General features: G+C 53.9%; 1 protein-coding gene across 1 annotated transcript in view; it reads left to right on the top strand.

Moving 5' to 3' along the window:
- Positions 1–11,753, top strand: part of Grk3 (G protein-coupled receptor kinase 3) — a 90,332-nt gene that overhangs the window by 70,850 nt on the left and 7,729 nt on the right. The window contains exons 14-18 of the mRNA XM_055606070.1: positions 3,873–3,939; positions 4,427–4,527; positions 7,517–7,583; positions 8,178–8,273; positions 11,198–11,360. Coding sequence (XP_055462045.1) covers positions 3,873–3,939; positions 4,427–4,527; positions 7,517–7,583; positions 8,178–8,273; positions 11,198–11,360 — 494 coding nt within the window. The remainder of the gene's footprint in view (positions 1–3,872; positions 3,940–4,426; positions 4,528–7,516; positions 7,584–8,177; positions 8,274–11,197; positions 11,361–11,753) is intronic.

Raw genomic sequence — 11,753 nt, 5'->3', positions numbered from 1 at the left:
CACACACACACACACACACACACACACACACACACACACACACACACGGGCTTTCACTCTTGGAAGGGCGTAGCCAGTGGTGCTTCAGGCTGAAGCAACACTCACAGGGACCTTTCAGGAGCGAGGCCCCGTGGTGGGTCTTCAGAAGGAGGATCTGAGGCTGGAGAGATGGCTCAGGGGTGAAGGGCACTACCCACGGTTCTTACACCTGTGCTGTTTGCACGTGTGTCACTCACGCCTGCTGTAGAGGTCCCCAGTGCTGCTCTTCTTTGGCTTTGAGGAGTCGGAATGGGTGGAACGCCACACTGAGTGGACAGAGCTTGGGCCTGCTTCGTGCCTGGAGGGGGGGGGCATCCTGTCACCTGGAGGGGTGAGGTTAAGTACCCCTGGGGATAATGGCTTTGCTCCACAGGGGGAAACGGTTTTGTTTTGTTTGATATCTCACAGCTATTGTCTCCAACCCCAAAGGGTGTGACATATCTGGTGTGACATACGATGTCTCTTGCGTTCTAAGGTTAAGCTGTGAGAGTGTTTCATCTTATGCCATATTGGCTCGGGCTCCGTGTCAGCCCCTCGTGTTTGAAGCCTGTGGCGTGGGAGTGTGGGGGTTTCCTCCGTTTCCTAGCGGGTGTAGGCTCAGTGCTGCACACCGAGAGTGCTGTGTTTGTGCTCGGGGGTGTGTGCTCTCTGCCCCCCACATCTGCCACCAGTCAGAAGCCACCTCCCGCTGGGGGTGCTGCTTGGCACTGTGTGCTGGCGACAGCCTGGTGCTGGGTACCTATTTACCCAGCGTGCCTCAGGGAGCAGCTGCTGTCACGTGGTCTGTGCGTGCCACTTGTCCTGGCACGTGGACATGTTACTGTCTGAGTTTTTTTTTTTTTTTTCTTTAACATTTTCTCAACTAGAAAAGCCAAATCCCAGACCTGGTTCACACAAAGAGTGTAATCGGGACTCCATTGGCAGCGAATATGCATGAAGCTGGACTGGAACCATCAAATGTTCCCCACGAGATATTGCAGGGACGAGGAGCTGGAAATTGGCTTCCCATGATGCTTTGCTGGGTCGGATATGGACTCACTGAGCTTGTAAAAGGAGCCTGTGGACCTAGGGATGGATGGGGGCTGTCTCCGACTCTCCCCAACTATTCTGTGCAGCTGGAAGAGAATCGTGCACACCACGTGCTTTAGAATGGACAGAATTTATTTGGGCTCATGGTCCTGGAAGCCAGGAGTTCAGTCAGCAACTTAAGGGACTTTCTGCAGCATCATTACAGTAGTTGGCCAGGGGGCTGTGTGAGAGAGCCAGAGAGGGTAGCGAGGAGTAACGAAGAAGCCAGACTCACCTTTCTAACAGGCCCCATGGACAACAACCAACCTTAATTCCTCCCAGTGGTTAGAGCCCTCCTGACCTCACCTTGTAAACACCCCGCCTTCTCACATCATGACGGGCACATTTCAGCAGGATTTGGGGGGAATGACCCTCACACCACGTCAGGTCAAGGGCAAGAATCCGCTGGCTTTGCGCTCATAGCCACGAGCACACATTTAAGTTCAAGGTCCTCACATTAACCCTTGAGAAATGCCCTGCGGTGGAGGCAGCAGAGTAGCCAACAGAGAGGCTGGCAATGGCTTGGCACTCCTCTCCTAGGACCTCGACCTCCTACTATTACTGTGGATTTACACGAAAGAGAACTGTCTGGGGGCAGTATGGGGATTCAAAGCGCAGAAACAAGAGAAGGCTGTCTTCCGTGCTCTGGTTTTTTTTTTTTTATTATTATTATTTTAATTTATTTGACAATGCCACACATTGCCTGTGCTTGTCTGGAATTCTTGCTAAGGATGGCCTTGAACCCTGGACCCGTCTGCCTCTTCCATCCCCTTTGCAGTTGTGCACCACCGTGCCTGACTCCTGCTGCCTTTTGAGCACAGTAATTGCACGTTTTTCTCCTTGGAAACAATGGTGAAAAGGATATTTCCAACAAATCTTTTTAAAGATCACAGCACATCCTTGGCTAGTGCCAATTTGTCTTATTGGGAATTTTTTGTTGTTGTTGTTGTTCCAATTCGTGCCTTTGGGGGATGGCGTTTACTCCGTTCTTCACTGAGACACTGGAGCATTCTCTCCTCCAGAGGGAGAAGGATCGAGCCCCAAGCTCAAAGGCTTCCCTAGAGCAAGAAGGGGCAGCCTGGGCCAGGAGGGACTGGGGCTCATTCCTTTAAAGGGTCCACACCCTGCTGCACTGTGTGAAGCTTTGGCCCGTGATGTTTTCCAGAGTACCCTGCCTCAGCTTCTACGTTACATGCCTTATAACCCAGCAGGGTCAGGGCATAGGCACTTGTCTCTCTGCGAGGAAACAAATACATCGATGGGACATGAGTTCTAATATGCAAATTTAAAATACCGTTTAATGATAAAAAAAAAAATTTCCCCTGAAAGCTGTCTTCTGTCAAATTTCCAAGACCCAGAAAGTGTGGTTGACACTTGGAATCCCAGCGTGATGGAAGTTAAGACAGGAGGATTGAAGTGGGTTTGAGGATAGGCTGGGCTCTATGAACAACCCCCCGCCCCAGTGTGTGGGTGTGTGTATGTGTGTGGTATGTGTGTGTATATGTGTACGTGTCTGTGTAGGTATGTGTGTGTTTGTGTGTTTGTGTATTTGTATATGTATGTGTGTGGTTTGTATATGTGTGTATATATATATGCGTGTGTATCTGTGTTTGTGTGTGTGATGTTATACTACCACACAACACTCCCAGATGTTTATGTAAAACTTCACGTGAAAAACATCACAGACTTGCCAAGCCACACTCACAACAGCACTGCTCACAACAGCTAGGGTGTGGAAGCAACCTACGTGTCCCTCAGAAGAGGCATGGCTAAAGACAATGTGGGCTTGTTTTCAGCTGTGAAGGAAAGTGAAGCTAAGCTGATTGTAATAAAATGGCTGCTCTGGAGATAATCATAAAGCAAACGGAGTCAGTTCCAGAAAGACAAATGTCACGTGTGTCCTGTCATTTGTGGTCTCAGACTTTAGAGAGGCAAAATCATATATGTGTTAATAACAGGAGAGCATCGAAACTAGGGGGCAAAGGGAAGTGCAGGGGGAGAGAGATGGGGGGTGGGGGAGAGAGAAGGGAGAAGGGGAACAGGGAGAGGGAGTGAGAAGCGGGGGGCATAGCAACATTACATACATGCCTGAGAATGGTCTGGTGTAATGCTATGTGAGAATAATAGCTTAAGAGTGAGAAAAAGAATCATTAAACAAATAAATAAAAACACAGTGAAGAGGAGTCCTCATTGGTGACCAATGCCATATTTGGCACCTACTGTCTACTGCCGTGGCCTTGGCTCCACTCACTCTGAGACCTGCAGCCTGAGCCACTGCCCCGATGCAATGTCCAAGGTTTGTGTGGACAGTCACAGCCGGCCCCAGCTTCCCTGGCTCATCCTGGGCACAAGTCTGGGCTTGCTGGTGCAGCCCTTTGTGACCGGGGCCGTGTGTGTCATGCTGGGCACCCCGCATTCGCCTGGGGACTCTCTGGTGCAACCCGGGCTATTTCGGGAGCCAGCCTGCAGAAGTTGCCTTACAGCCACCGCAGCACTTGGCGTTGCGTGGCTGCCTGATGCCTGTGCTTCGCTGGTGATTTTAACCAGGGACGCCTGCCTTTCTGCCACAATGTCACTGCAGCGAGGCTGCTCACGAGTGCCTGGCTCCTTCAGGACCCAGTCTGTGGGGTCCTGTGGCGGGGCTTTGTTCAAGTGTTTATGATCTCCGAATGTCCGCGTGTTATATTCGCACTGACTATCAGTCAGTGCCTGTAACTAAGTCACCCAATGGCATGTTTTAACAGAGCTTCCTTTTACCTCCACAGCCACAGCCCTTTCAGACAGCACAAAACCAAAGACAAGCATGAGATAGACCGAATGACCCTAACGGTGGTAAGAGGCCAGGGGATGGTTTCTGCATCGTGTTCTGTTGCTGGCGAAATGTGCTGTAGAATAGCATGAGGTGCCACAGGGCCGGAGGGATGGCCCTGGGGGGGGAAGTGCTTGCCACACAGGCCTAGGGGACATCCATTCTTGGGGGACATTTTGAAAGAAAAAGAAAATGTGAGTGGATATACAGCTGGGGAAAAAGACCAGATTTGCAAGTGAACAGAATAAGAAGGATGTGGAAAGCGGGAGAGCAGACACGGCCATGAGATAAATGGAGAGATGACCCCCTGCAGAAGGAGAGGTCACAGCCACCGGCTCCTCACGCCAATCAGTAACCATTAAAACCAATCAGTAGCCATTTTAGACTTACTGTGAATCTTAGTGAATTTAGTTTGGATCTTCCCTTACCCAAGGAGCAGTCTTGGCTCCCGTTGGGCATGAGGCCACCGTCTTAGGATGGGCCTCTGACACCCGTCTCTTCTCTCCCTAGAACGTGCAGCTTCCCGACGCCTTCTCCCCTGAGCTGAGGTCCCTCCTGGAGGGGCTGCTCCAGCGGGACGTGAGCCAGCGGCTGGGATGCTGTGGAGGCGGGTAGGCCGACTCTCAGAGTCTCCAAACGGGTCACATGGCACGCTGGTTGGTTGCCCATCCCATTGCCCTTACAGTACCAGGTGGAGATGCCCCGAGGGAGGACATGTTTTCTTCTTCCCACGGTTTCAGAGGGGTCAGCCTGTCCATGGCTGGAAGTCAGAGTGCTGTGGGTCAGTCTTCGGGTGGGGGCGAGGGTGGGGCTTGCATCTCAGAGAAGCAGGAAGCAGAGATGGGAGAACTGGAGGATTTTCTTCAAATCGAATCCTTTCTTGGAGCGAAGCCCCACTTACTAAAGATTCCAGCCTCCCCAAGCAGTGTGGCCAGCTGGGAAATCTGCATTCAAACAGGTGCTGGGGGGGAGGGGAAGGGGGGAGAATAGGGAAGTGGGGAGAGGGAAAAGAGGGGAAGGTAGGGGAGAGGGAGGGAGGGAGAGAGAAAGAGAGATTTGTGCTGGTTTTCATTGTTCTTCCTAAGTTCTGTGGGAACTGGGCGTGGCCTTTCTCCCTTTCCCTGTCCTCTGTGGCACTTGGGATTCCTGAGTCTGCTGCTGTCTCCCTGACCCGAGGGCCATCCGCTTTCCTGAGCCCTAATCTTTTAGCTGCAGTATGTTCCCAAGTAGCCCCTTAGAGAGAGGCTGCGGGGTGAGCACTGGCCCTGAAACCAGCCTGATGTTCGGCCTGGGGCAGCTCTGAGGCTGGTGTGCGCTCTCCCCTGGTCCTGCCCGCCGCCCCTTTCCTCTTAGCACTTCTGTCAAGCAGGCTGCTCCTCTGAGCTCCCGATCTTGTGCTCAAGCCGGCTCTAGCCTCCGATTCCTTGTTTTACTCCCATCATTTAGATCCCCAACTCTTCTATTGATTTTTTTTTTTTTTAAAAAAAGCTCTTTGGCAAGTTTGATTCCTCAAATGTCAAACCTTCCAGGGCCTTTCCTCCTGTTAGAATACACAGCCAGTTGTGGGGATTTGGGGAGTCAGAGGTGAGGACAGGTTTGGTGTGTGGGTGAATATGCCTGTTTGGGCGTGTGCACGTGTGTGTGTGTGTGTGTGTGTGTGTGTGTGTGTGTGTGTGCACTCGTGTGTGTGTGTGTGTGTGTGTGTGTGTGTGTGTGTGTGTGTTATGTGTATGTGTGCTCAAGATACTCGAGTCTCCATGAAGGGTCCCAGCCCAAACACACATCCACACCCACACACATACATGTACACACACATGTACACACACACAGGCACACATACATGCACACACACACATACACGAACACAGGCACACAGGCACACACACAGGAGTCAGCCCATCCTACACCCCAGGGCAGCCGACGTGACCCCTGCCTGCACTGCAGACCCCTCCCATCTACCTCTGCACAGCCCCTCTTGAGTCCCCAAGGCACACGAGTTTCTGTGTTCCCCCCCAACCCCCTCGGGGCCTGTGACAGCATGAAGGAGAAGAAGCCAGGCTGGACTCCAGCCCCCTCTAGTTCCCCTGCCACGTGCTCAGCCTGCTTGGTAGACAGCAGCAGGCACGGGCAGGAACAGGACAAGGTCCCTGGGACGCAGTTGCCGGGATGTGGGTGCCAGCTTCTCCTGGGGTTCTCACCAACTCGAAGTCCTCCCCAAGCAGTTGTCAAGTGGCTCGTGTGGTACACTGAGCCCGTGAGGAGATGGGTGCCTGGCTTTGAGCATCGCACACACCGGGCCACAGAGGCAGGGAGGGCTCAGAGGGGCAGGGGCCATGTTGCTGTGTCTCAGGAGGGCAGAGCTGTTAGGGTCACTGAGGATGGAGGAGGGGGAAGGTCATGCCGAGTGAGTGCTCAGGCTGCCCGCTCTGGAGCTGGGGGCTTGGGGCAGGCTCCTGGGAGTTAATAGAGATGAGCAGGGCACAGGTGAGGACCAGCCCACAGGAACCATTGCTGGGGCAGGGAGATGGGCCTGGACTCAGCATGTGACTCTGCTGTGTGCACTCAGCCTTGATCCTGACCTTCAAGGCCTTTGTTTACTCATCTGATGGGGGTGGGGTGGTGGCATAAGTTGTGTTGTTGGAGTTTCCCTCTAAGTCAGCACCGGAGGCTTCACAGTCCTGCCCTCCCATCCTTCTGTCTGTCACGGCTGATGGGCATCTGCGGAGATACTTTAATGCATGGCCCTGCAGCGTCGCTCTTCTTCGGACTGTGTTGTCACGTGCTTGTACACGGCCTGGGTGTATATGTGTGTGTCTGTGGGAGCTGCCAGGCTGTCTGAAGCTTCAGTATACATCTGGGCGAACGGGACATCTTCCCAGGCCTGGCACTGGTGCCTGTGGTCACGGCAGCATCGTCTCTGCCCTCTGAAAGTGAACCCTTGCTTTCTTGCTCACGTGTGTGCATGTGTGTGAACGTGTATGTGCGCATGGATGTGTGTCTGTATGTGTTTGAGCGTGTATATGAGTATGCATGGGGGTGTGTATATGTGTGCATGAGATGTGTTCAAGTATGTGTGTGTGTGTGTCTGTATGTGTGAGTGTGCTTGGGAGTGTGTGCATGTGAGTATGCAAGCGTGTATGTGTGCATGGACATGTACATATGCACGGAGTCTGCGTGTGTGTGTGTGTGTGTGTGTGTGTGTGTGTGTGTACCCAAGACTGATGGGTGTCATCCTTGATAAATCTGTACCTGTACACGGAGGCAGGTCCCTCCCTAGAATGCAGAGGGTCCTGACTGGGCTTGTCTGGCTAGCGGCCCAGGGCATCCCCTGTGTCTGCCCTTGCTACCATGTCAGTCTGAGCTTAGCACAGGAGCCAGGAATGAAACTCAGGGTCTCCGGCTTCCTCGGGAAGCGCCCTGCCCTGGCTGTTTGGCAGCCTGCTCTGGGTTCTTAGAGAACCGGGACACCCCTGTGGTTCTTCTTAGAGAGCCGGGACGCCCCTGTGGTTCTTACTGGGAGACAGTTTGGCACAGCAGCCGTTACATTTCCCAGCTGACCTCTGCAGGACTCTGTCTGTCTCTCCCTCTCTCCTTCCCCAGGGCACAGGAGGTGAAGGAGCACTCCTTCTTCAGGGGCATTGACTGGCAGCATGTGTACTTGCGGAAGGTATCCCTCGGGACCCTCTGGGCGCTGTCTGTCTGCCTTCCTGACCCTGTCCCTACAGCCTCCCCACCCCAGCTTGCCTACAGGCCCGGGCTTGTCATGGTGGAGGAGACTCCTGCTGGGGAGGCTCCTCTTTCTCTTGTCTTCAGACAGGCCAGAAATGCCTGAGTTTTGCATGTGTGGTTCAGCCATCTACGGATGGAATAGATTCAGGAGAAGAGAAATCACAGGTGTGCTGAGCACACCGGGGCTCCTCCTGGCCATTAGTGTCCAAAGGGCACAGACTGACCCCTGTCCTCAGGGCTTGCACCCTGTCGCCCAGAGAGCAAAAACACCCGGTTGAATTTTTCAAATATGTTTCCACGTGAAGCCCAGCTGAAGTGTGGCAGTGGCTTCCACAGGGCCGAGGGGCTGCCTGCCTACTGGCCATGCACCCATCCCCTGGGCAGCCAGCACTGAGGAGGGTTTTCGGCTCGGGGCTCTGGGTGGGCTTCGCTCTCTGAAGGCCGGGGTCGTGTTCTTTTTATAGTCTGTTGCCTTGGGCTGGGGCAATACACAGCCAGTAACTGTGCCCTACCCACCTCTTGGCTCTTCCAGTACTCGCCGCCCCTAATCCCACCTCGGGGAGAGGTCAATGCTGCGGATGCCTTTGACATCGGCTCCTTTGATGAGGAGGACACCAAAGGCATTAAGGTACACGATCTACGAGAGTCACTGTGTGTGCGTTGGCTAGGGACTGACTGGGCCCCTTACACGTGTCTGACAAGCATGCCACGGCCAGGTACATGACCAGCCCCTGAACTCACTCTGTAGCCCGGTGTGCCTGGAACCCAAGCTGCCTCCTCAGCCTCTTGAGTACCTAGGTAATAGGCCAACCACTGTGGAAGCCTCTTCAGCCTTCCTTCTCCTGCTTGGTTCATGTGGATGAGCGGCAGAGTGTTCACGTTTGTTTGTGACATGTGATCTGAGACAGTTACAGCCGATCCAGACACTTCCCACCCCGAGCAGAAGAATCTGTGGTTTTTCACGCTCAGAGTCTAGAGCCTCCCTGTGTCAGGAGGAAATGCGCAGACAGCACGGATGTCTTTGCGCTTGTCAATCAAGGATGAATTGATCGTGGTCTTAGCATCCCCGAGTTTTTCAGACTTCGGTGCATGGCTCTGTTTCTCCAGACGGAGAGAAGACACAGTCACAGTGACTTCTCATGACTTCTCTCAGTGAGTCCTGGAGAAAATTACCATCTTCAGAATGCTAAGTCATCAGGTCACACCGCCCGGCTGCCAGCCTGTCGTCTGCCCCTGACTCTGCCATTTATCCAGGGCCTGGCTTATTCTCCGCTGCCTGAGTTTATCCCTCAAATGAAGTCGCTCGCTTTCTCACCCCTGAGCTTTCCCTCCGGCGGCAGGCCATGGGTGTCATGTCAGACTCATGCCTGCTGCCTGGAGAGAGAGTAGCAGGTGCCATGGCTGGGGGCTGGGGCCTGGCGGGAGCTGTCACCGGGAGCAAGAGTGCTGGGGACAGAGTGGAGGCACAGGCTGGGAGGGGAAGCAGCTGTGAGCAGGGGTGACTGGGCAGAGGCAGAGGACCCTGGAGAGGAGGCTGAGCCCGGGAGGCCATGGGGTATCATGGGTGTGACTCCCAACGTGGAGCCTCCGAGGGCTGAGTGGAGCTGGGAGCCAGAGCCCTGGCCAGGGAAGGAGCTAGAAATAACCCTGAGCTTTATTAAAAATGCTGCAGAGATGTGGTTGTTCAGTTTTGGTTTGGGATTTTTGCATTTTTTTAAATCATGATCTGGTACCAACATAAATTCTCCTTTTCTTCTAATTTATTTCTTCTTCAGTTTTGTTTTTTGTTTTTTGGGTTGTTTTTGAGGTGAGTTTCTGCTGTGTATCTCAGGCTGGCATCAAACTTGGCATATAGTCCCGGCTGGCCTTGAATGAGAGTCCTCCTTGCTTCAGTGTGCCAGGGGCTGGGCTCACAGGTGTGCCCGCCTTGCTGCTCTAGTTCATTATTGGCAGCCCGGGCAAAGCACAGGTGGACTTTGAGAAATTCAGAGGTTGAGACCACGTGTCTATAGACAGAGGTGGTTGTCTGGGGAATGCAGAGTACGTGTGTCCACTCTGGCCAGGGACTTCCTGAGGTCTGCCATCCTGGGGCTGCCCAGAGAGCATGTACACACAAACGCGTGCGCAGTCATACATACACATATGTGCACGTATACACACACAAACATGTACAGATGCATGCACACACGTGTGTTCACATAAACCTGCACATGCATGCCCACACAAACACATACACAGGCACGTGCATGCATATGTACACACACATGCGTATGCATGCCTCTCAGCACGTTCAGAACAGCAGAGGACTTTAGCTCCGGGCTTAGTTTGGTCATGGGAAGAAGTTGGAAGTAGAGAAGGCTCCAGCAGTCAACATCAGCTGCCAGTCACCAGGGCGCCTTGGCCTGTCAGGCTGGACAGGATGCCCCAGATCAGGGTGGGTGGAAGTCCCTCCTGGGGCCAATGCGGAGCATCTCCTTTCCTTTCGAAGCAGGCCGCCTGCTGCTGTAGCTGTCAGCTTTCTGTCTCCCGGAGGACACCGAGTTTCAGGCTGCTCTGGCAGAGGCAGCTCCCACTGCCTGGGCTTAACCTGGGTCAGAGCCGCTGTGTCCACTCGATTCCCAGCGCAGCCTGCCTTAGAGGGTGGGACAGGGGCATCCCAGTAACAGAAACATCGTTGAGGAATGTGTGTCCGTTACTGTGGCTCTCAGAGCTGGGGGCCCACACTCCATGCCACTCACACTTAAACACCAGTTCACGGTGGTGGGTGAGGTCCCAGGTAGCTGCAGCCTGCGGGGAGCTTTTCCGCCTTTTCAGATCATCTGAGGGGGGTCAGCCGGCCTGGCTGTCTACCCTGACCAGATTCCAAACACTGTGCAGACCCGCATTTGTTCTTACTACAGCACTAGGGTGCGGGGCTGGGAAGACCGACAGAGCATTCAGGCAACGGCTTGCTGGGCATGGGCGACTGCGTTCACAGCTCTGGGGCACGTGCAGATTAGGCCCGGTGGGGCACACTCCTACCCAGTGCGGGAAGTCAGGGAGGAGAGATGAGAGGAGGCCTGGGTCTTGCCAACCAGCTGGTTTAGTCAGTCTCTGAGCTGCATGCTCAGTGAGACACTCTCTCCCCCACACATAAATAAGTAAATAAGTCATAGGGAAAGACACTAGTGCCAACCTCTGACCTACATACACACACACCTCCATGCACATACACTCAGACATGTACAGACACATCCATGTACTCCCATACACATTCACACACACAGGGACACGTGCACCACATACACACATATAGCCACACATACACAAGCAAAAAAAAAAATGTTTTTTAATAATTTAAAAAAGTCAACGTATGCTCATTTTCATTGGCAAAAAATACCCCGACGCCACTGATGGTCAGGCCCAGACCAGCGTGGCTGTGTCTTGGGATGGTAAAGACCCTGTGAGTGTGTCTCTCCCCATGACCGTGAGGGGTCCCACGGCCATGGTGCCGGCTGCCCTGAATCGGGGCAGGCGCTTGAGCACACGCCCCGTCTTCCCTCTCACCCCCAGCTGCTGGACTGCGACCAGGATCTCTACAAGAACTTCCCGCTGGTGATCTCTGAGCGCTGGCAGCAGGAAGTGGTGGACACCATCTACGCTGCCGTCAATGCCGACACGGATAAGATCGAGGCCAGGAGGAGAGCTAAAAACAAGCAGCTGGGTCAGGAGGAAGGTGAGCTGCCCACGTGCATCAAGCTCTTCCACGAGTGGGTTTCCTGTGGGTTGGGAGGGCTGAGTCACGGTGACCAGGTGATGGAGGTGCTTGTGGGGGAGGCGGAGCTGTCTCAGACCTGGGGCGTTGCCTCCCCTGGCACTTTGGGAATGGAGCATCACAGAGTGACGGACATGCCCGGTGAGATTCCACAAATCTCCATGACAGACATGCACGGCACAGCACCTGTGTCCGGGACAAGTTCGAGTTCACTCTGCCCAGAATTGCAAGCCCATACCAGATGGCCAGCTCTCTGCGTCCCACCCCTGCCTCCCTCCCCAGTCCTCTCCTTTCTCCCTGTCTCAGGGGACATGTGGGTTTTACCCTTTTAGGGGCGGTGATCTCTCTAGATTA

This window comes from Psammomys obesus, unplaced genomic scaffold, assembly GCF_907164565.1.
Source record: "Psammomys obesus unplaced genomic scaffold, mPsaObe1.curated_primary_1811, whole genome shotgun sequence".
NCBI classification, from domain to species: domain Eukaryota; kingdom Metazoa; phylum Chordata; class Mammalia; order Rodentia; family Muridae; genus Psammomys; species Psammomys obesus.
This window is presented reverse-complemented; position numbering and strand designations above follow the sequence as displayed.